This window comes from Vombatus ursinus, unplaced genomic scaffold, assembly GCF_900497805.2.
Source record: "Vombatus ursinus unplaced genomic scaffold, bare-nosed wombat genome assembly UNPS02014784.1, whole genome shotgun sequence".
Taxonomy (NCBI): domain Eukaryota; kingdom Metazoa; phylum Chordata; class Mammalia; order Diprotodontia; family Vombatidae; genus Vombatus; species Vombatus ursinus.
In genome coordinates this window covers 2,762,466-2,784,338 of record NW_020954562.1, presented here as the reverse complement: position 1 = coordinate 2,784,338, position 21,873 = coordinate 2,762,466, and the positions used below count along the sequence as shown (strand labels likewise).

The 21,873-nt window shown below is 37.0% G+C and overlaps 1 protein-coding gene across 6 annotated transcripts in view; it reads left to right on the top strand.

Moving 5' to 3' along the window:
- Positions 1 to 21,873, top strand: part of INPP4B (inositol polyphosphate-4-phosphatase type II B) — a 920,894-nt gene that overhangs the window by 685,062 nt on the left and 213,959 nt on the right. For all 6 annotated transcript variants that reach the window (XM_027866808.1, XM_027866807.1, XM_027866810.1 and 3 more), the window contains 3 exons: positions 6,747 to 6,877; positions 9,049 to 9,153; positions 20,816 to 20,924. In XM_027866808.1, the coding sequence (XP_027722609.1) occupies positions 6,747 to 6,877; positions 9,049 to 9,153; positions 20,816 to 20,924 (345 nt within the window). The remainder of the gene's footprint in view (positions 1 to 6,746; positions 6,878 to 9,048; positions 9,154 to 20,815; positions 20,925 to 21,873) is intronic.

Here is a 21,873-nt window from a genome sequence, read left to right as displayed (position 1 = left end):
TCTATCTATCTATCTATCTATCTATCTATCTATCTATCTATCTATCTGTCTATCTGTCTGTCTCTCTATCTGTCAAAATATCTATATATTTATTTTAATTCTTTGATCATTTATTCCTCTGCTTTAACAAAATAATTTTTCGTGCAATAATAATTCACACAATCGGAGAATGTCATGACTATAAGGAATCTTCCTCCCAAATGAGAAAAGCATTTCATGAACTTTAAAATGTATCTTAAATGGGGGTTAATATCAACACCATTAATTATCTAGCTCTTCTTGTCTCTCCAGTAATTCAAATAATATCTACTGGATCATCCAATATGTATGTAGTATTGTGCTACCCTCTGACCGTGACACAAGAGAAGCCCGTAACATAGGACTTGTCTGCAAGAAGCATATAATTTTACTGTGGAGAGTAAATCACATACATGAAATATGGGACTAATGCCTGAAGACACTCCCTGAACTCTCAGGACATATCCCCAAGAGAATGATTCCCCAACTTCAAGATATTCTGCGGGCTTAAATCTAAAAAGAATTGGTTGACAACCCTCCCCACCCCTACTCCTCAAACCCATGTGTTTGGAGTTAGCATTCAACCGGAGGAGACAATTGCCAAACCACTCAATGAAATGCGTAGTAAATGTAGTCCCAAGATATTCTTTACCTCAAATATATGTAACAATGGGGACGACTACACACACACAGGGAATATACATGGACAAGAACACAAGGAAGATAAAGGTGTGGCTAGCACACATTGTAGAGGGATCCATACCTAGGGGCACACATGGCCAGGATACATTTGTGGAAAGACCCAAGTAGACCGCTGATGCCTTCCATTGACTAGATGAAGCTTCCAAACTTCTGTCTAGCTCTGAGCTATGATTTTTGGTCCTAAGAGTGCGATATTTGTTCTGGACCTCCCCCATCGGTCTCATATTATTATTCAGTGGGTGCTGCTAGTTTTGTTGTTGTTCTGTCATTTCAGTCGTGTCTGACTCTTCATGACCCCATTTGGGATTTTCTTGGCAAAGATACTGGGGTGGTTTGCCATTGTCTTCTCCGACTCATTTTATAGCTGAGGAAACTGAGGCCAACAGGGTTAAGTGACTTGCCAAGGTCACACAGCTAGAAGGTGTCTGAGGCTGGATTTGAACTCTTGAAGGGTAGTCTACCTGAGGCCAAGCCAGGTACTCCATCCACTGAACCACCTAGCTGCCCATCTGGCTTGTACTAGCTATTTAATAAATATCTGTTAAATTTAATCAAATTCATTGGAGAGATCAGGGTAGGCTTGATGAAGAAGTTATTACATCAACTGGGCTTTGAATACCACAAAAGGTGACTTGCCTGGGTCAAGCTAGTAACTATCCGTTTTAACACTTAGATGCTTCAGGAGAGAACTGCAGGGAGGGCAATATTTCTTCCATTATTTAAAAAGGATGGCTATTTTAGGCTTGTCCTCTAACTGTTAGACCAGGTTGCCTCTGCCTTATAATAGTTAAGATTTACTAAATGCTTGTTGAATTTTCTGAATTTCTTGAACATTTGGTATCCACGGTGCAAACTGTTTCCAAGTCAAGTACATGAACAATCTCCCAAGTTCACCGATTACCTGTTCTGAAAAACATTGTGTTAACTGCTTAGCAAACAGGAGACGCTTGGTACATGCCTGGATCTCAATGAAGAATGTACAATGTGTTTATTATCCTTTTCATAATAAAATGAAGCCATTGTGATCATGTGAGGCACTATTTATAAAACACTTAGCACTATATATTCCTTTTCCTCTCCCTCAATGCAATAAGGACAAGGGGATGCTTTGGCACACACAGTGCTTTTTATCAAATTCATATCAAACAATGTGGATATTAATATTTTCCCCTAATTGCCTAAACTATAGATTACTTAACTTCTGTATTTTGAGCTGAAAAATACTGTGTCTGGTATAAAACTGCTGTATTCCTTTGATAGCAAATCTGTAGAAGCAAGGGCATTGGCTGTAATGAAAGCAAGAGGGGAAAAAAGGTTGATAACCTGATTTATTGGTACAACAGGAATAGTAAGACACATTTCTGGGACCTGAAATGAATGTATTGTTTGCTTGATATGGTTCTGTTTGTTGTTGCTGAAGGTCAGTATGTGCATGGGAATGTTGCAAGAAAAGAGAGGAAGAGGCTTGGAATTTCAGAATCTCAGAGTTGAAAGGCCAGTTAGGACGGTCTATATCTGGATGAAAAAATCCTTTCTATAATGTACTTAACATGGTTTTAGTTGGGTTTCACCTTGCTATTAGCCATTTCCATTCTGTCCTTTCCAATCCAAATTTATTTAATGGAGAAGAAAGTAAGAGTTGAATAATTCTATCTCCTATTTGTGCTACATTCTCATTCTCCCTAGGCTTTTTTTTTTTTTTTGAGAAAATCTGGGTTAAGTAACTTGCCCAGGGTCACACAACTTATAAATGTCTGAGGCAGGGCTTGAACTCACATCCTCCTGACTCCAGGGCCAGTGCTCTGTCCACTACGCCAAGAAGTAGTCCCATTTCTAGGCTTTCAAAGCCCATCATAACCTGACACCTTCATACCTTTTCAGTTTTCTTACCATTTATTTCCCTACACATCCTCTACAATCTGGAGGCACTGACCTTTTTTGCTCTTTCTTGAATGAAACACTCTGTCTCTCAACTCGGGACATCTTTACTGGCTCTCCTCCATGCCTGGAATGTTCTCCCTCCTCCTCTCTGCATCCTGGTTTCTCTTGCTTTCTTCAAGTTAAAATACTACCTTCTTCAAGAAACGTTTCCTTGTCCCCCTCAAAGCTAACATGTTCCCTCAGAGATTATTGCAAGTTTACCCTGAATAGGTCTTTTCTATACATAGTTGTTTAAATGTTTTCTCTCCCATTCGAATTTGAGCTTCTTAAGATTAGGAATCTGTTTTTGCCTGTCTTTGTATCATCAGTTTAGCACAGTGCTTGACACATAGTAAACACTTAGTAATTCTTGTTGATAATTTGTTGATTTGACTAAAGGAATCAAATGAGTGCTGTGTATCATGGTGGTGAAGAAAGCAGGTTAAATAATGAAGGTGCTGAAAAAGGTGTTAAGCTTAAATTCATGTGGTAAGGATTAAATTCCCATGTTTCAGAGAAGGAACTATAGTACATCCTTGGGTCTCTCAGAATACTGTGAATGAGGATGCTGCTATGTTCTCAATTGTAAAACTACCTATCATTCCTTTGTTGAGAATTCAGCCAGTTTTTTTTTTTACCCTAGTTATAAAATAAAACTTACACATATAAATACACTGATGACTCCTCTCTGTGACTCTATATCTCACATAATTCTACAGGTTCTTTTGTACTTAATGAGGAAAGGATGTTTTCTGGTATCCTTTTTACCGTCATCACCCAAGAAACCACCCCACACTCCAAAGCCTCCTTCTCACCCCTAAGTCAACTTACAGAAAGCATATGAGTAAAATGAATACTGGATAACCAATGTAAGGCCATCAAAAATAATAATAACCTTTATATAGCACTTATCATGTGCCAGGCACTGTGCTAAGCACTTTACAAATATTATCTTATTTGATCCTCATAATTACCCTGTTTGTTCGGTGTTCTTATTATCCCCACTTTACAGATGAGGAAATTGAGGCACACAGAAGTTAAGTGTCTTGTCCAGGGTCATACAACTAGTGAGTGTCGGGATGGATTTGAACTCAGGTCTTCCTAATGCTAGGAGCTACATCCACTCTACCACCTACCTGCCCATTAGGTGAAAGATATTGCAATGAAAATTAGAATTCCTTTGAGGGGAGCAAAAAAAAGATGTTTTTAAATATTTGAAAGCAAGTCTTGGCTTTTGGTTATACTTCTAAGTACATAGGTGATTTCCTTGACAGGTTCACTATGCCTTACCCCTTTATCCATGTCCTTCTATAAATCTTCCACAGAGGATCCACTCAGTGCAGTAGAGGTCTTCCTCTTGTTTTTTGAATATTTTGTTGATTTTAGTAAAGAATTTGGATCCCATTTGTTTCAGGGAGGAATAATGGGGATGGGATCTGGACCCCAAAAAGGAAAAACCCTGGACTTTCCTATCTGGCCAAATCTGTTCACCTAATGCTATAATCCTATCACCTGGCCTTTCATTGTGGCTATGCCCAATCTCCCAATTCTGTTCTGTTACCTCCCAATTGCCCCTGGCTACTTCCCACCCTTAATCCTATCTAGGCTCCATTCTCCCTTGGCCAAGCAGTCCAGGTCCCTGACTTTCTGTTACCTCACAGTCACCCCAGTTTACTGGCCACTCCCCTCCAAATCCTCCTTAGACCCCTCCTCCAGTCACTCCAGACTATTGGCCAGTCCTAGATCCTTCCCACAGTCTTTCTGTATATAAGGTCCATCTTGTCTCCATTAAGTTGCTCAGATTCTTAAAATCTAGCTGCTGCTCAGATTCTTAAGATTTGGCCCACTTGCGTTAGCATTATGAATGCTTAGACTCCTTAAGAGTCTGCCTAATATGATGGATGTTCTGATAAACTTTGTCTTTGGCTGAAAACAAAAAGATTTTCTTTTGATGAAGAAATAATATAGCACAAACATAAAATCTTTTACCTATTCAAATTGTCCTTTTGGTGGAAGGTGAAGTCAGAAATAGAATAACTTCGTCAGACCTATTAGTGACACGGTGTTTTCTTTTTCTTTTTAAATGTATAGATGTCTTATTTCTTCCACAAAGCCCTACTCTGATATCTCTTTGTGCTTCTTAAAAATAATGGAAACTGAGAGAAATTATTTCTATTATATTAATAACAAATTATTAAATTAGAAGCCAGGCTTTTGTTCTTTTATTTCCTCATTTAAGGCCCAGCCCCTGTAAAAAAAAAAAAATCAGTCTCTGAAGGATGAGGCTGATTGATGAGTCTAATCCTAACCCTGCAGGAACATGCTCTTGATCTTGGGTGGAACCCCACCCAACTAGGAGACCTTACTTCTGTGGAGAGTGTAAATAGAATCTACTTTGGGCAAGTTCTTGACCCAAGGAGCACAGCTCCTGTCCTTGTACCCTTCCATTAGGGTTTAGGGTGACCCTGCTCATGAAGGAGAAAACCAACCAGAGTGGTCTGGATAGAAATGTGTTCCCCTGAGCTGAAGACTTCTAGCCCACCTCCTCATTAAATATCCTTCAATCAGAGTTGATTTTCACTTGTCAAGGGCATTCTCTTTCAAAAAATATTTAAGGTTTTCAGAATCTCCATGTTTTTGTCTTTGTTTTTCTGGGAAAACCCACTGACCATCAATTTATTGATTATTAGCTGGCCTAATTAATAAATTGATTATTAGTTACCAAGAAACTTCATCTCTTGGGGTTTTTCATTCGTCACACAACTGAGCGTAAGCTCTGACAGATTCTTCTGCCAACCTGCAAAAGATTCAGTACAAGCCTCAGTATGAGCTCAGTGGCTGTTGTCCAAAACCCACTGGCCTATGTTCAGAGTGACTCATCATCAACTTGGCATTTTTACAGTAACCCATTGATATACTATAAGTAGTACAAGTCTTATTAACCCCATTTTACCAATGAAGAAACTGAGAGGCTTAGAGAGACAATTATTTTCCCAGCCTCAACCCAGTTAATTATCTTTGGCTGTAAGTTCAGGTCTTCTAACCCTAAGGCTTGTGTTCTTCCTCCTATGCCTCAAACAAGCATTCCACAGTCTTGACTAAAAGATGGAGATAAAATAGATTGAACCTCTTTTTAACATAACTTAAGCTCTTTGTACTAAAGCTACAAGTATGAGTTCATACTACTTTAATTTAGACCATACATACAAGTCAGTGGCTCTGTGAAGTCATTCGTTTAAGTGTGCCTTCCAGTGGTAAACATCCAAACTCATTCATGCTTCTCATCCTGCTATATGCTTGTCCACATCTTTCGATGAATTTTCTATCAGGAGGCGAATCACATGCTGTGGCCTTCATTTAGATCTCATGCCATTCTATAGGTGCAATGGAGCCTATAGGTTTTTCTCTTACTCTCATTTTTGTACTGGCCCACTTTTCCAGACGTACCTCCATCTCTCTCTTTTAAAAGTATTTTCAATATTTTGTAAGATAAGAACTGAAGGAGAACTGAAAGCCCTATATAAATGCTACCTGTAATAATAATAATAATAATTGTTAGGAATATTTAAATAGTATTTTAAATGTTCTATATACATTGTTACTTTTGGTCTTCAGAATAAATGTGCATAAGTATCACAGTTATTATCCTCATTTTACAGATGAGGAAACTGAGAAGAAGTTAAAAGAAGTTAAATGATTTAATCAGAGTCATTGGGGTAGCAAGTATCTGGAACATTATTCTAATCCTGGTCTCTCTAGTCTTCCATCCGCAATGCCACCTAGCTAACTCTAGATATGGATCAAATGTGGATTCATGATAGGGTTGAAGCCAATAACTAATAACTCATGGATCGCCAAGTATTTGTCCCATTTCCTACTTTAGAAACTGAGTCCTGGGTGGGATTGATACTAATACCATTGCAGTGTTGATTCCATCCAATTGCTGCTTTAATAAAAAGGAAAAAAAAATTAAGTATTAAGTTGATGTTGAGTGTTTTCTATCTCTCACTAATTCATTTTTCCTAGTGTTTGTTTGTTTTGTTTTGTTCTAGTAGTTTGTTTCTTAATCAAAAGAATATTTTCTTTTACCTCCCCTTCTATAATAGAAACCAGGAGCTAAAGGATCTTGGTGAGCTCGCACCGCACTGGGATAATCTACGCAAAAACGTTCTTGCTCACTGTGAACAAATGGTGAACACGTACCAAGACATTCTGACAGAACTTGGGAAGCAAACAGGTTTGCAACTAGTCTCTCTGTTTAGTCAGTGGAATGACAGCTCCCGCATGGTAGGAAGTCAGAAACAGTATGAATGACTACAGAAGAAAGAGAAGGGGGAGGAGAGGAAAAAAAGTGTCTGTTCTTTCTGACTGGGATGGCCTGTAGTCTTCTGTGGGAGCTAACTGCCAGCTGAGGGAGATCTGGAGTTGCCTCACAGGATTCTGGAGAGCAGTAGATTTTCATTATTCAACAGAAACAGGTGAACTCAGACCATTCTTCAATACTGTCCCTGCATCCTATGAAGTCCTACCACTAACTAGCTTTGTGACCATAGGGCAAGCCATTTCACTTCAATGGGCCCTAGATCCCTTGTCTCTAAAAGCAGGGATAGGTTGAACTAGATTATTTCTAAAGTTCATTTTAGTTCTAACATTCTATGATTCTAGAAATCAAGGTAAAAGTAATCAGCCATATATCATCTTAGGAGCACAGAACATTTTTAGCTCACTAGTAGAAAGGCAACTTGCAGAATCCGAGTGGCATTATTAGCTGGTAGGTACTATTAATATTAATTATTTGTGCTAATTGATATCAATTATTAATGCTAATTAATATTAATTAACTATTAATTTTATATGTTTGCCTTCTTAAAACAAAACGATATATTAATAGGACTAATTGTCATACCTTCTGATACCAAGTCCTGGTTATCTCCCATTAAGATTGATTATCAATGCTTCTCATCTGTTCTTCAACTTTTGAGTGAGGTCTTACCTTTTTTCACTGCAAATTCTAAGTTACCATATGGTGAGCATCATGGAATTCAATTTATTTCAACAAATATCAATGAAGTGGCAACTTTGCTAGGCCCTTGGGATTCAAAGGTAACACCCAACCAGCCCTTACTCTCAAGAAGCTTACATTCTGTTGCAGGTACACAACTCCTATACTAATAAGTAAATACACAGTGTGTACGAAGTTATACAAAGCAGTTTCAGGAGGCAGAAAACACAATAATTTTGGGGAATAGGAAAGCTTTACTGTATGAGGAGAAACTTAAGCTGAGCTTTGAAGGAAAGTAGGAATTGTTCCAAGAAGCTGATGTGAAGATGTCCCAGGCTTAGAGTCAGGATACTTGAATTAGAATAATCCTAGTTTTAAAAACTAAAGCTATGTGACCCTTGACATCCTGAGCCTGTTTCCCAATCCGTGAAATGAAGTTATGAAAACTAGACTACCTCAGATAGTCTTATACTACTTGCTCGTAGGTTATTGTAAACAAAGTCCTTTGCAGAATGCCTCAAAAGCACTTTCAAGAAATATTAGTAATTTTTATTTTCCCCTTACATTTTCTTTTTGCAAAAATGATCAATTTATTACCAGATATAACTTTTAAACACCTGAATGCAGAAATTGGGTTTGGGGTATATGTGTGTGTGTGTGTGTGTATGTATGTGTGTGTGTGTGTGTATATATGTATACACCATAACATGATGTAAAAAGCATGGGAATTCTAAGACAAGGTTCAAGACCTATTTCATTTATTACTTTAATGGGCTTTTTTCATCAATTAAATATAAGGTTTAACTAGATGGATTCTAAAGTCATCTCTGGCTCTAACTACATTATGTTACGGTCTTACAAATCCTATGCTGCTTTGTAAGCTAGTGTATATCTAAATAAATATGCTTTTATAACATTTCTTTCATTTTGTTCTATTATTAATATGAATGCTTTCTCCCTCAAAACTTTTCATTGTTACCATTGATGAATCATAGGAAGGGAAAACTTTACTGTTATCTAATTGAACAATTATAAATTAGTTGTGCTTTCTCTCATTTCTTGTGCCTTTAGAACATGTAAACATATGTTATCTATTTCTATAGATCTGTAAGTATTTATATAGGTAAAATAGGGCATAATTCCTAGCACATGCTGGTCTTATTTTACATTAAGCATTGTGCCTGCTACCTAAAGCAAACCTCACAAAATTTATTTGTCTTGTGAGTCAAATATAATTCTGTGGCTGCAAGCAGAGGTGTGGTTATTAGGATTTCCATGCTTTAAAGCATCATTGCACAGGCTTAAAAAAAATAATCAAGAGCAGTGACACAGATATGTTTGTCTCTCGTTGGCTTGAGCAGACGTGGAACTATACTTAATGGTACTTAAAGTAGTTTCTTTTTCAGGGTCTTCCTTCAGATCAAGCTGCAGCAAAGGAGAGAAGATATTAGAATTCATTCCAATAAACCTGCATTTTCAAAGAATGCATGTTCACAGCCCCCAATTGAAAGGTAAAGTATGTTTCCCAGAGGAGTGCATGAGGGATGTAGCGCTGTTAATGCATTTTGTGTTCGCTGAGATAGAATCATCTCCTTTGACATGATTAAGCTAAAGGAGTGAGAAGGCCTTGAAGCAGTACATGTGAGGATGTACTATTATTCTAGTGAGAGTGTAAGCTCTTGAATCAATAGATTTAAAAACATGGCCAGCTGGAATAGGATGGAGAGTGATCAGGCCAGGCAAATGAGACCCTGGGAGACTGTACAGAAGCTGCCAGGCCTTGTGCACTGAGCAGAGCATGGGCCCTGAACAGCTGGGCTCGCAAGAATGCTGAATTCTCCCCGTTCCCTTATGCAGCACTAATAGTAGCAAATGGGGCAGTCATCAGGCTTCAGTTAGAGAAAGACTCCTATTGGCCTCATTCTGCCTCCCAGGACCCTGTCCCCTGACCCCCACGTGAGGTACCAAAGACTGGGTGACAACATCTGCCCTGTGATGCAGCAAGGATGCTGACAAACCAGTCTCCATCCTCACAGCTCTGTTTGATGGGTGAAGCAATCTCATCTTAAAATCTGGGAGGATGTGCTGACGTGGCCATAGTCCACTCATCTTGGAATATGTAAGGCATTCTGTTGTCTTCTGCTGCGTCATTCCTGAGAGGAGAAGCATACTGGCCCTTTGACTTAAGATGATTAAGAATTGGGCTAGAAGGCATGCATCCTTAGATAGTTCAATTAGATCTAAATCTTTTCAAGGACAAGGAAAGATCAAAATTTGTCTCTTCTAAGTAAAAATAAATTACTTATAAAAATAAGATACAATAGGAATTGATTGAATTCTATAGATAAAGATGTTGATGCCAATTTAAAGCAGGAGTTCAATGATATGAAATTTAATTTAACTTAATCAATTTAATGGGGAAAAAAGAGAACTTTTAGGTATGCTTGAAATATCCCTGACAAATTTGGGAAACCAGGCACATTGCTGCAGTAATCCAGACATTCCAGAATGGAGTTTGAAACTCTGCTGCCCCCCCAAATCATTAAATCCTAACTGATTCAAAATGTGTGCCTACATATACTATGTGCCTACTATGTATAAAGCACTTAGTCACTAGGTACACAAAGACTAAAACAAAACAAATCTCTGCTCTAAATGAGCCTGTAGTCTCCTAGGGGAAATACAGGTACAAGTAAGTGATAGAAGATTATTTGAGGAGCAGAAAAGCCCTACAGTTTGGATAGGAGAGTAGAATCAAGAAAGGCTCCCCATAAGTGGTATCTGAGCTAACCCCTGAAGGAAGGTGGGGATACTAAGAGGTGGAGATGAAGAAAGAGTTCATCCCACTCGTGAAGATTATCACTATTTCAAAGACATGGAGTTAAGAGTTTGTGGCATTCAGGGAACAGCTTATAGTCCAATTTGACTGGGATGTAGAAATATATTAAGGGGAGTAATTAAATAAATCTGGAAAAGTAAGTGGAGGTCAGAATATTCTAGACCCTCTCTCCTCCCATACATACATATACCTATACATATAGATATACATACATATGTACATTACATATACATATACACACATACATATATACATACATACATATATACACACATATATATATGTATGTAAAGATTAATTAAAGAGAGTGTATGCATGCTTTTGTAGAATTTATTTTGAATCTGTATATGATTGAAGTTGGGAGGGATCAAATTTCAAGCCAGAAGGGACATTAGATTGCATTTAGTCAAATCCTCTCTTACTGATGATGAAACTAAGTCTCCAAAAGCTGAAATGACCAAGGTCGTGGGGGTAATAAGTAGCAGAGCTCTGATGTCCTCTGACCCAGGTCCTTCGACTACAAATTCAACCTTCTTTCTGCTATGTTATTCTGTATATGTTTTTCAGTTAATGAATGATAATATCAAGGACAGCTAGGTGGCTCAATGGACAGAGTGCTGGACCTGGAGTTCAAATATGGCCTTAGATACTTATTAACTGTGTGACCCTGGCCAAGTCACTTATCCTTGTTTGCCTCAGTTTCCTCATCTGTCAAATGAGCTAGAAAAGGACATGGCAAACCACTCCACTATTTTTGCTCAGAAAACCCCAAATTGGGGTCATGAAGAGTTGGACACTGCTGAAAAAAGACTAAAAAAAAAAGAGGCAAATGTCACTGGATCTCAGAGTACTTACTGGGGTGTAAGGTATAAAAAGATTGGAAGGTTATGGGAGAGGGGGAGAAGGATACGATGTGAAAGGCTTTGAACACCAAACAGAGGATTTTATATTTGACCCTGGAGCTGACAGAGAGCCACTAGAGTTTATTGAGGACCTGTGGGGCCCAAGGGATGCAGGGGAGGAGGTCAGACTTGCACCTTAGGAACATCGTGGAGACCAACCAGCAGGCTATTGCAACAATTCAGGAGTGAAGTGGTAAGTGCTTGCCCCATGATAGTGGTATTATCAGAGGGGAACGGGCTGCTCCTGACATAGATAAATTCACACATTGGTTCTTAAAACGTGAAGTAATAAAATTTATTTTAAGTTGAAAGAATTGTCCAAAAAAAAAAAAGGCTTCCTTCCTTTGGTTTATGGTTTCTTTGGAATGGTTTATAGAAGTATTTTTGTTTTCTCCTGTCCTGTTGTAAGCTATAAGTAGTCTCTGAACTAATCTTTCCTAATGTCTGAACTTAGAATTAAATTTGGGGTCAGAGGGCATAGGTTCTCTTACTGACTTTGGTACTTACTGTGTGACCTTGGACAAATCATTGAAGTCCAATCTGGACTTCAAATTTCTTCTCTGTAAAATTATACTGAATTAGCACTTTTTATAGCAGGAAAGCTAAGGAAAAGGAAAGGGGACATTTCATTCTTCTTTATCAGCAGAGTGGAAAAATCACTTACATATTTTGGGAAAATATTTTACTCAGTTGTTAGAGATAACCCATGAAACTATGAATCCTAATTTATTTTTTATCTTTCTGCTACATGCTATAGAAACTATGAACTGAGAGCTGAGAAACTGCAAAGGCAAATCTAAAATCTTACAAAAGAAATTATAAGTATCATCTCAAAAGAGCAATAAATTGCTTTGAGATGTCAGTTATGATTTAATGAACTCATGCAATAGTGCACCTCTAATTAGTTTGGAAGCTGTCAGCAACATCTCTCATTTCCTCACCTATAGAACAGATAAGGAAGATGTGAGGGTCTTTGATGATGGTAGGTAAAGCAGAGGAACTGAGAAGACTGAAAAACCTAGTGATACTGACAACAAAGCAAAAAAGATGAAGGGAGAATGTGTTTCTTTCTTTGAAGTCATAAAGGGGAAAAAAGTGAAATTCTAGGAGGCTTAAACTGTTATGGATTAGTGAGAAAGGTACTGAATTATACATTAGACTTTATTTTCTTTAAAAGTTCGTCAATATGTAAGATCAACATAAAGTTTAATAAAACACTTAATAATATGCTTAGCTTTTTGAAAAGGCAATATCTTGGTATATGCATAGGAAAAAAATATTATTTTAATCTGGATCTCTTGAATGAAATAATTTAGCAACAGGGAATTCTTGATGGAGGGAAATACAAAGAATGTCAGTTTAAAAATAAACATGAATCCCAACATGATCAGTGCTAAATCTGTGAACCTAAAGTCATAAAGTAATTACTTGTTGTAGTGAGTGGAAGACTGGAGTTAGGGTAGAGTATGATCATAGAGGAGGATCTGCATTTTACCAGGTAGTTTACTGAAATTTTCACCTTCTGACTCATAGTCTAGCCATCTATATCATATTTACATTTTTTTCCAACTCAAAGCTATATTGAATTTTCTTCTAATTTTCTATTTGACATCTACTAATTCTAACATTTAGTCAAATTAAAGAGTCTGTCATACAAGGTGATTCTGAAGGTCATGTTGGTCTAGTCTTAGTATTTCATTGGTGAGTTTCATGAAGGTAGTTTAAGATTTGCCTTTTAAACTATCAGTAAATCACTTTGTCTTTCTCCATGTGATGAATCTGCACCCCTTTCCTGCATCTGGAGGAACAGTTCTGCCAAAGACAACACATATATTTACCAAAGCTCAACTCTGAGGATAAAGTCCTGTAAGGTAAATCTAGGAGAGCTCTCCTTTCACAAAGCAGAATTAATGGTGTCATGGCTCATAGTGACAAATGATATCCTGTCCAGTTAGCAGAGGAAGCCCCTAGACAATTGAGTTAATTTTTCACTCTTTTTCATTAGTTAATGGAATATAACAATTGTTCATATGGTAACTGCTGTATTGAAGTATTTGCATTAGAACATGCCCCCACCCTAATTCTTTGAGAAATGAAAAAACAATACACACACACACACACACACACACACACACACACACGTACACACGTGCGCTTGCTACGTGCGCGCGTATTCATTTCTCCAAAATCCTTAGAGTTGCATTTTGATTGGATGTCGGCTGAGAATTTTATATCATAGGGATGTTTATGGTGCCTTAACAGTGTATTCTCTTGGTACTATATGTATTGTAAGTATGTGATGATCTAGTAAGGTCAGTGTTACAAGGGGGAGGACTGCAGAGGGATGGGAGCACTGCACTAAGCATAGGAAGGTGTCAGTTCAAGTTCCTAGCAGGCTGACTTTGACTTCTTACTCATCCTCACTTGAGTACCCTCCTACAAAATGAGGATAGAAATACCTGCAATATCTTCTTGATAGGGTTGTTGTCAGCCTTAAATGAAATAGCATATCATAAGGTGCTCTATAAACTGTCCACTACCTAGACATATTAGATACTTAACAAATGTTTGTTGAGTGGACTTGAATTGCTTTGCAAATGCAAAATAGTATTATGAGATCTGTGATGTAATGAGAAGTAGTATAATGTAGTAGGGGAGAAACATGCAGAGAACTTTCCTTTGTTCCTTTCTTCTTTCTTTTCTTCTTCCTTCTTTCCTTCTTCCCTCCCTCCCTCCCTTCTTGCTTCCCTCCATCCCTTCTTCCCTCCTTCTGATTGATACCAGCGAAATATATAGGCCATCCATCACATATTCCTCACTCTTTCCAGGAGATCAGCATGCATTGTTTTTCAGTTATACATTTATTTGATGACAGGACCCTTATTTGTTATATGTTGTAGCCCCTCCGATGCCCATCATATCCTTTTCCATTGTCTTGTGAGTGATATTCATTGTTCATTCTTCAAATATTGTAGTATTCCATGACTTACAGTTATATGATATTGGCATTAAAAAGTTAGACCTTTGTTTCACAAGGAAGTTTGCAGTCATTTTAAGGAGCAATTAATGAAACATAAAACTATGATTTAAAATATATTTTTAATCTTAACCTTACATTCTGGATAATGCATTCACATTGTTATAACTGGTTGTTTCTACTAACGATGGCTTAAATTTAGACACAAACTTTTTGACTCTTCATACTCCATCCCTTCATACTCCATCAAAAAGTGAAATCCCTGGGCATTAAACTGAAAATCGACCCGTATGCTTTCAGTTCTTCAGTAAAGAATAAATAATTCCAGTAGGGACCCAGAGATGAAATGTTTGTCATGATCTGTATTTCATTAGGTCTCTTTTTCATCTGATGTTATTTTTGGTGATTCCCAAGATTCAGGTCAATTTTGTGAAAAATAGAAAGAAAAGATGAGTATTTGGAATATTCACATTTCTGACTATTCTCAATATTTGTGTAATTAACCATAGTGGAATTTTTTTTTTGGAAGGAAAGAAGGAAACAAGCATGTAATAATTACCTGCTATGGGTCAGGTGCTGTAGTGAGCATTTTACAAGGTTTATCTCATTTGATCCTCATGTCAACCTTGGGAAATAAATGCTGCTATTAATCTCATTTTATAGATGAGGAAATAGAGGTGGACAGAGGTTAAAAGACTTTCCCAGGGTCACACAGCTAGTAAAATGTCTGATGTGGGATTTGAACTCATTTCTTTCTGACACTAGGCCCAGTGCTTTATACACTATGCAGCCTATATGTGGGGAGGTAGGGAAGTAAAAAATCATATGCAATGCTGCTTTCTCTGAATTTAAAAAAAAATATAGAAATCCCCTTATTTCCTTCCTATTTTTTTGTTTCTATGCTCATCAGCAAAGGTACTCTTAGCCCAATAGAGTAGATTACAAACCATTTATGTTTTTCTTTATCCTCTGCAATTTTTGTCCACACATGCTCCACAGGGAATCTACTCCATTCGCTGGAATCCTTCCTCTAGGATTTTTCATGTTTTGGATATACCTGAGGAGTTCTTGGGCTATCCAATCTCTTATTCCTTAATCTTACTACATTAGGAAACTCCAGTTTCCTTGTCTGTAAAGTCAGAGGTTGAGATATGTTATTTTTAAATTTCTTTATAGTTCTAACATTCAATGATTTTCTGATCATGCATTTCTTCACTGATATCTATTAGGCACATAGAGTATCATTACAATTTTTTCCTTTTTTAGAATGTTTTATTTCATTAAATATTTCCCAATTATATTTTTAAAACATTTTTAATATTCATTTAAAAAATTTGATTTCCAAATTCCTCCTTCCCATTCCTTTCTCACCCCTTTAGAAGGTAAACAATATGTTATAGATTATACACGTGAAATCACGTAAAACATATATCCATATTAGCAATGTTGCAAAAGAAAACATACACACACACACACACACACACACACACACAATGAGCAAAAAGTATGCTTCAGTCTGCACTCAGAGTTCATCAGTTCTCTCTCTGGAAGTAGATAACATTTTTTTTTATCATGGGTCTTGCAGAAATGTCTTGGACCATTGATCAGAGTAGCTAAGTCTTTCACAGTTAATAATCATACAGTACTGCTCTTGGATCATCCATCTGTTGTTTTTCCAGAGATGGATAGCATTTTTCATTGTAAGGTCTCCAGAATGGTCTTAGATCATTGCATTTTTGAGAATTCACAGCTGATCATCATATAGTATTGCTGTTACTTTGTACCCTATTCTCCTGATTCTGCTAACTTCTCATTGCATCAGTTCATATAAGTCTTCCAATGTTTTTCTAAAACCATCCTCATCATTTCTTAAAGCATAGTAGTATTCTATAACAATCACATCTCACAAGTCCTTTAGCTATTCCCCATTTGATGGGAATCCCCTTAATTTCTAATTCTTTGCTACCATAAAAGGAGCTGCTATAAATATTTTTGTGCATATAAGTCCCTTTCTTTTTTCTTTCATCCGTTTGGCATACAGATCTAGTAGTGGTATTTCTGGGTCAAAGGGTGCGCAGTTTTATGGGCATAGCTGTAAATTGTTCTCTAGAATGGCTGGACCAGTTCACAACTCCAACAAGAGTGCGTATTCCCCCCACATCTCCTCCAGTATTTATAATTTTCCTTTTCTGTTGTGTTAGCTAATCTGATAAGTGAGAGGTGGTACCTCAGATTTGTTTTAATTTATATTTCTCTAATTGATAGGGCATCATTTCAGATTGCCTGTAGCCTTCTTATGCTCATCTTAACACACTCTCCTTTGCCCTCTGGCTCATCCAAAACTTTTTTTCTTCAGATATTATCCTATTCAAAATTCTCAACCCTAGGGAAATTATATGTGTAAGTAAGGGCAATTTTATATGGCTGTAAGTAATGGGATGCTACTCTCCAAAGAGCTAAAACTGTGGATCACTCAAAGAGGAGTCATGTGGTAGGATGTGATAGTCATTATCAAGGTACAAGACATAACAAATAGGTATAACCAGGGTACGATACTTTATGAATATGTAGGGAATTACACAAGAAAAACAGTAAAGATTACCTTTAAAGCAATGGAAGTATCTCCCCCACAAAAGGATGATCTAGTCGTATAGAATAGGCAAAGAAGAACCAATGGAGAGCCTATGTGCTCATTAATATCTTCATGCTGTCAGGAGAAAGTGACAAGACCTTCAATTCACCATAATGAATAAAAATCCAATGGCAAATTTAGGGGAGGACGTGTATGGGAGGATATGGGTGCATTGCAATTTATATAGTTGCAGCAAATATTCACATTAATGAGGATATATAATCTAATGCCTTAGAATATTTGTGTTTGCAGTGTTTTATGCATATGCAGCTGTGTGAGCACATTGCCTCCTAGGTGTGTGTGTGGGGAAGTTTGGGGGTGTGTGTGTGTGTATGTGTGTATGTATGTATGTATGTATGTGTGTGTATATATGTATGTATGTTTGTCAGGAAGAAATTTTGGAGCCAGAATTGAAAGAAAAAAATGTACTTACACTAAGAAGTCCTATTGAAGCTAGCAGAATACATATTAACTCTTAGACCCTTAATAAATATATGCTGAGTAAATTATACTAAACTTAGAGGTTGAGGATAGGAAAAACAGATGGAAAAGTAAGCAATAAGATGTTTATTTATGGAGGTGAATGATAAGGGCAGATACATTATGCATCAGAGGAAGTGAGGATGAAAGTGCAAATTAGGAAAGACCCTAAAGTGAAAATGATAGTCTTAATATATATATAATGTTAAAAAAAAAAAGACTAGGTTGGGACACTAATGCATTGTTAGTGGAGTTGTAACCTGATCCAACTGTTCTGGAGAGCAATTTGGAACTATGCCCAAAAGAGCTATAAAACTGAGCTTACCCTTTGACAAAGTAATACCACTACAAAGTTTGTGTACCAAAGAGATTAAAAAAGGAGAGCGGGGAGAAGAACCTATATGAACAAAAACATTTATAGTAGCTTTTTGTGTAGTGCCAAAGAATTGGAAATTGAGGGAATGCCCATCAGTCAGGGAATGGCTGAACAAGTTGTGGCATAGGATTATGATGGAATACTATTATATTATAAGGAATGACGAGCGGGATTATTTTTGAAAAACACGAGAAGACCTTTATGATCTGATGCAAAGTGAAGTAAGCAGAACCAGGAAAAATTTCACACAGTAAAAGTAGTATCATACAATGTGGTATAATTGTATAATCATACAATGATCAACTGTGAATAACTTAGTAATAAATTGTATTAGCAATATAATGATACAAGACAATTCCAAAGAACTTATGATGAAAAATGCTATCCATCTCCAGACATAGAACTGATGGATGCAATCTAAGCATACTTTGAAAAAAAACTTTATTTTTCTTCCAATTTTTTTAATATATATTTTCTTTCCCAACATGATTAATAGGGAGGTATGTTTGACATGATTGTACATACATAATTTATATCAGATTCTTGCCTTCTCAAGAAGGGTAGAAGGGAGAAAGGGAAAAAAAGAATTTAGAGCTCAAAATTTTTTAAAAAATAAGTGTTAACATTTTTGATTGTAATTAAAATATAGAAATTTTTACTTAAAGAAAGACTAGGGACTGTAGTTATGAGACAATCATGGAGAATTGAAACAGAAGAACAGAGTGAGGGAAGGAGAGAAGAGACGGAAGTCAAAAGAAATCAAAAAAGAATAAAGTGAAAATAAGGAGGAAAACCATAGTATCTAAATAATAACAGGATAATTAAGATAATATCACAACATTAACTTCCTTTACCATTTGCGGTGTGTATTAGCTTAAAGACAGGTTGTGCTCAAAATTACCCTTAAACATTTTTGTATCTTTTCAAATCTTTTTTTATGTGAACATATCTACTCAATTTTAGCTTATTATCATTCAACCATAGTAGAGCAGGCTAATAATATCATTGGGTTATTGCAGCTCTATCTGGTTTGCTGTGTAACCAGTTGGTTTGGTCTCTGAGATCAATACCAATCACCGTTGGCTCCTTTGGCTACTGTCACACCCGGGAGCCAGTGACTCGAGATATCGAGCTGTGCTTGACAGGCGGTGGGGTGTCAGTACTGATTGTAGCAGATTGGTTGAGTGTTGAACCCTCAGAAATCAAAAGTTCAAGTGCTACTCAGTAGAACATAAAAAGGATCATCCATGCCCTTGAGATGAGGATTCAAGTCAAAATGCATGATACTGCCTTCTAATCTCATGCTCAGTTATTTTTTGCATTCAATTGATTTGAGTACAGGAAATGTTTTATCTTTAGAGGATGTTTTATCTTTAGAGCATCATCTTTCTTTTCAGTCCCCAAAGTTGACAGCTGTAAGAAAATTGTTTTGGATTATGCCTTTGTTTTAGTGGGAACAATGTGTTACAGGGGACTCGGGTTCTACTCCCATTTCTGCCATTAATTAGCAAACTGACCCCTCAGAAGTCATTTAACTCCTCTGGATTTGGGTTTCTTTAGCTATGCAGTCAGATTGAACATTTATTAGCACCTTCTAGGTGTGAGATACTGTGTTAAATATTCAGGATATGAAGATAAATAAAACCAAAAGAAAAAAAAAAAGGAGTCCCTGCCTTCAAAGACCTAACAATGGAATGATGTTGGGTCGTGAGGACAGGATTCCACAAGTAAACAGATGGGGGGGGGGATTGGACTATGTTATTATGAAGCTCCCCTCAGTTCCTAGAACTCTATGATTCTATGATCGGTCCTTTTCTTCTTTATCTTGAAATATAAAAATCTCTGAACCTTTGAATTGAGCAAACTTTTCTAGAGAGGCGTCTTCTATAAATGCATGATGGACAGACTGGTATTACTACACTTCTTGGAATTTTGTTATCTGAGTTACCAAAACCTATTCGCACAAAGTCATTTCTTGTTGGGAAAGTTTTCAGATGCCTCAGCATCGTAGAGCTAGGCAGATATTCCGATATACGCCTGAGACTGATGAAATGATTTCTATTTTCTCAGCGAATGAGATCTGAAAGCATGATCTATGTATCAACATTAGAATCTGTTGATAATGGATCTGCCCTGAAATCAAGCTCCTCAAGTGGCTTGTTTATTTACAGCGGGCCGTTTGTGCCGTCTCCTTCCTTCAGGGGCTATTTTTTTTATCAGAATGAAAAATAGATGACAGATTTGGGAGCCATAGACTAAATGTATGTAAAAATGAATCACTTTCTAGATCAGGGGATTGAATGTCAATGTGAATGTATTGAGTATTGATGGTTCCCTCTCCCCCACCCCATTTCCTATTGATAAAGCAATGACTCTTATTGGGAAATGATCCAGAACCATTTGGGATTCATTCTTTAAGTTAGATAAGGAAATGTTGAAAAGACATTGAGATGTTCTAAATAATATAGGAATTTCAGGATATAGAGCCATACAACTACTATATAGAAGGAGTGATAACACTCTTCTGTGTGGGCCCAGATGCATTAATTTTCAGCACTTTTTTCTTAAAACTTTTTTTTGAAAGATGGTTCATTGTTGTTGAATTTCAATGTGATTGCAAATTAGACAACATAAGACTCAATAAAAGGAAATACACAAAAGACCAATTTAAGTGGCGTCTCAGTGAGAAGGTAGAGGTAAAGGGGAGCATATTGTTCTGCACAGCAGCATGTAATTAAGATGCAGCTATAAATCAGGGAAATATTATAAGTTGTTTAGGTGGACAGGTGGCTGTATGGGAAGATTGATTAGCTCCTTTTGTCCCCTTGAGAGAGAGGTTCATAGTCATTCCTAGTAAATTAAACAGTTTAATTTCTCAGGCTTCCTATGGTGTGGTTGTCACTATGCAGGCAACATGCCCTGATGTACATAAAAGCCAATTCCAACTCTTGACCGTTTCTATTTCAGATGCATTATACGATGTCATCACAGTAGGTGCTCCAGCCGCACACTTTCAGGGATTTAAGAATGGTGGTCTTCGGAAGTTACTCAGTCGATTTGAAATGGAAAGGAGAAAGTAAGTAAAACTTGGGGGAGAAATTTCCTTAGATTATCTTCTAATTGGTGAATGGCTTATGTATTTGTGGTTCGAATAAAAAGTTTCAGCCCCAGAGTGACTCTATCATATAATACTCCTTGATACTCTCTCTCCATTTGGTGGTTTAGATTTGCTATCTTGCTTTGGCCAATTTTAGTCAAGATTAAGAAAGAATCAATGGAATTCTGAAATGTGTTAGTGATGTGGTAATATTGGATTGTCAGAAACAGCACGCCTAGGATTCATGTCATGATGAAAGAAGTAATGTGATGCTGAATGAGTATTAATCATTATTGTGTAATGAGAGGGTGTCCAGGTGAAATTAAGTTGATAGTATATTGTAATTTGTCCAAGGAGTCAATGTAGCTTTAGGGGAAGGAAATGGGACTAGACATCAGAAACCCTGAGTAACACCCAGGGATGTCACCAGTGACTTCTAATGTGACCCAAACAAGTCAAGACACTTAATGGATCCAATACTTAGTTTCCCTCTTACTGTACGAAGAATGATCCAAGTCATTAATGGTTCACAGGAATGTGGTGAGATTAAGTGAAGCAACTTTTAATTCCTTAAGAGAAAGACTTTGTACATGTCTTGTCAATACAAATTATAAATTTGTAGGAAGGAAAAAAAAAAGACAAGAGACTTTTAACTTCTTATAAACCTTCCTCAGGAAGCTTTTACTCTGCCAGGTCCATGACTCTACCCCCTACTATCTAAAAGCTACCTCCCTCTCCAGAATATTGATTAACTCTTCTCTTTAGTGCTCCTCTCCAACAGCAGGACGCCTGGTCATGGCATGATTGATATACTTACTGACCTTTCCAAATTCTCTCCCATTGATATAATGTGTATATAGGATAAACCTTAAATATCTATGTGTTGGCTAATATTATTAACTAAAAACAGTGAAGGTTTTAGAAACAG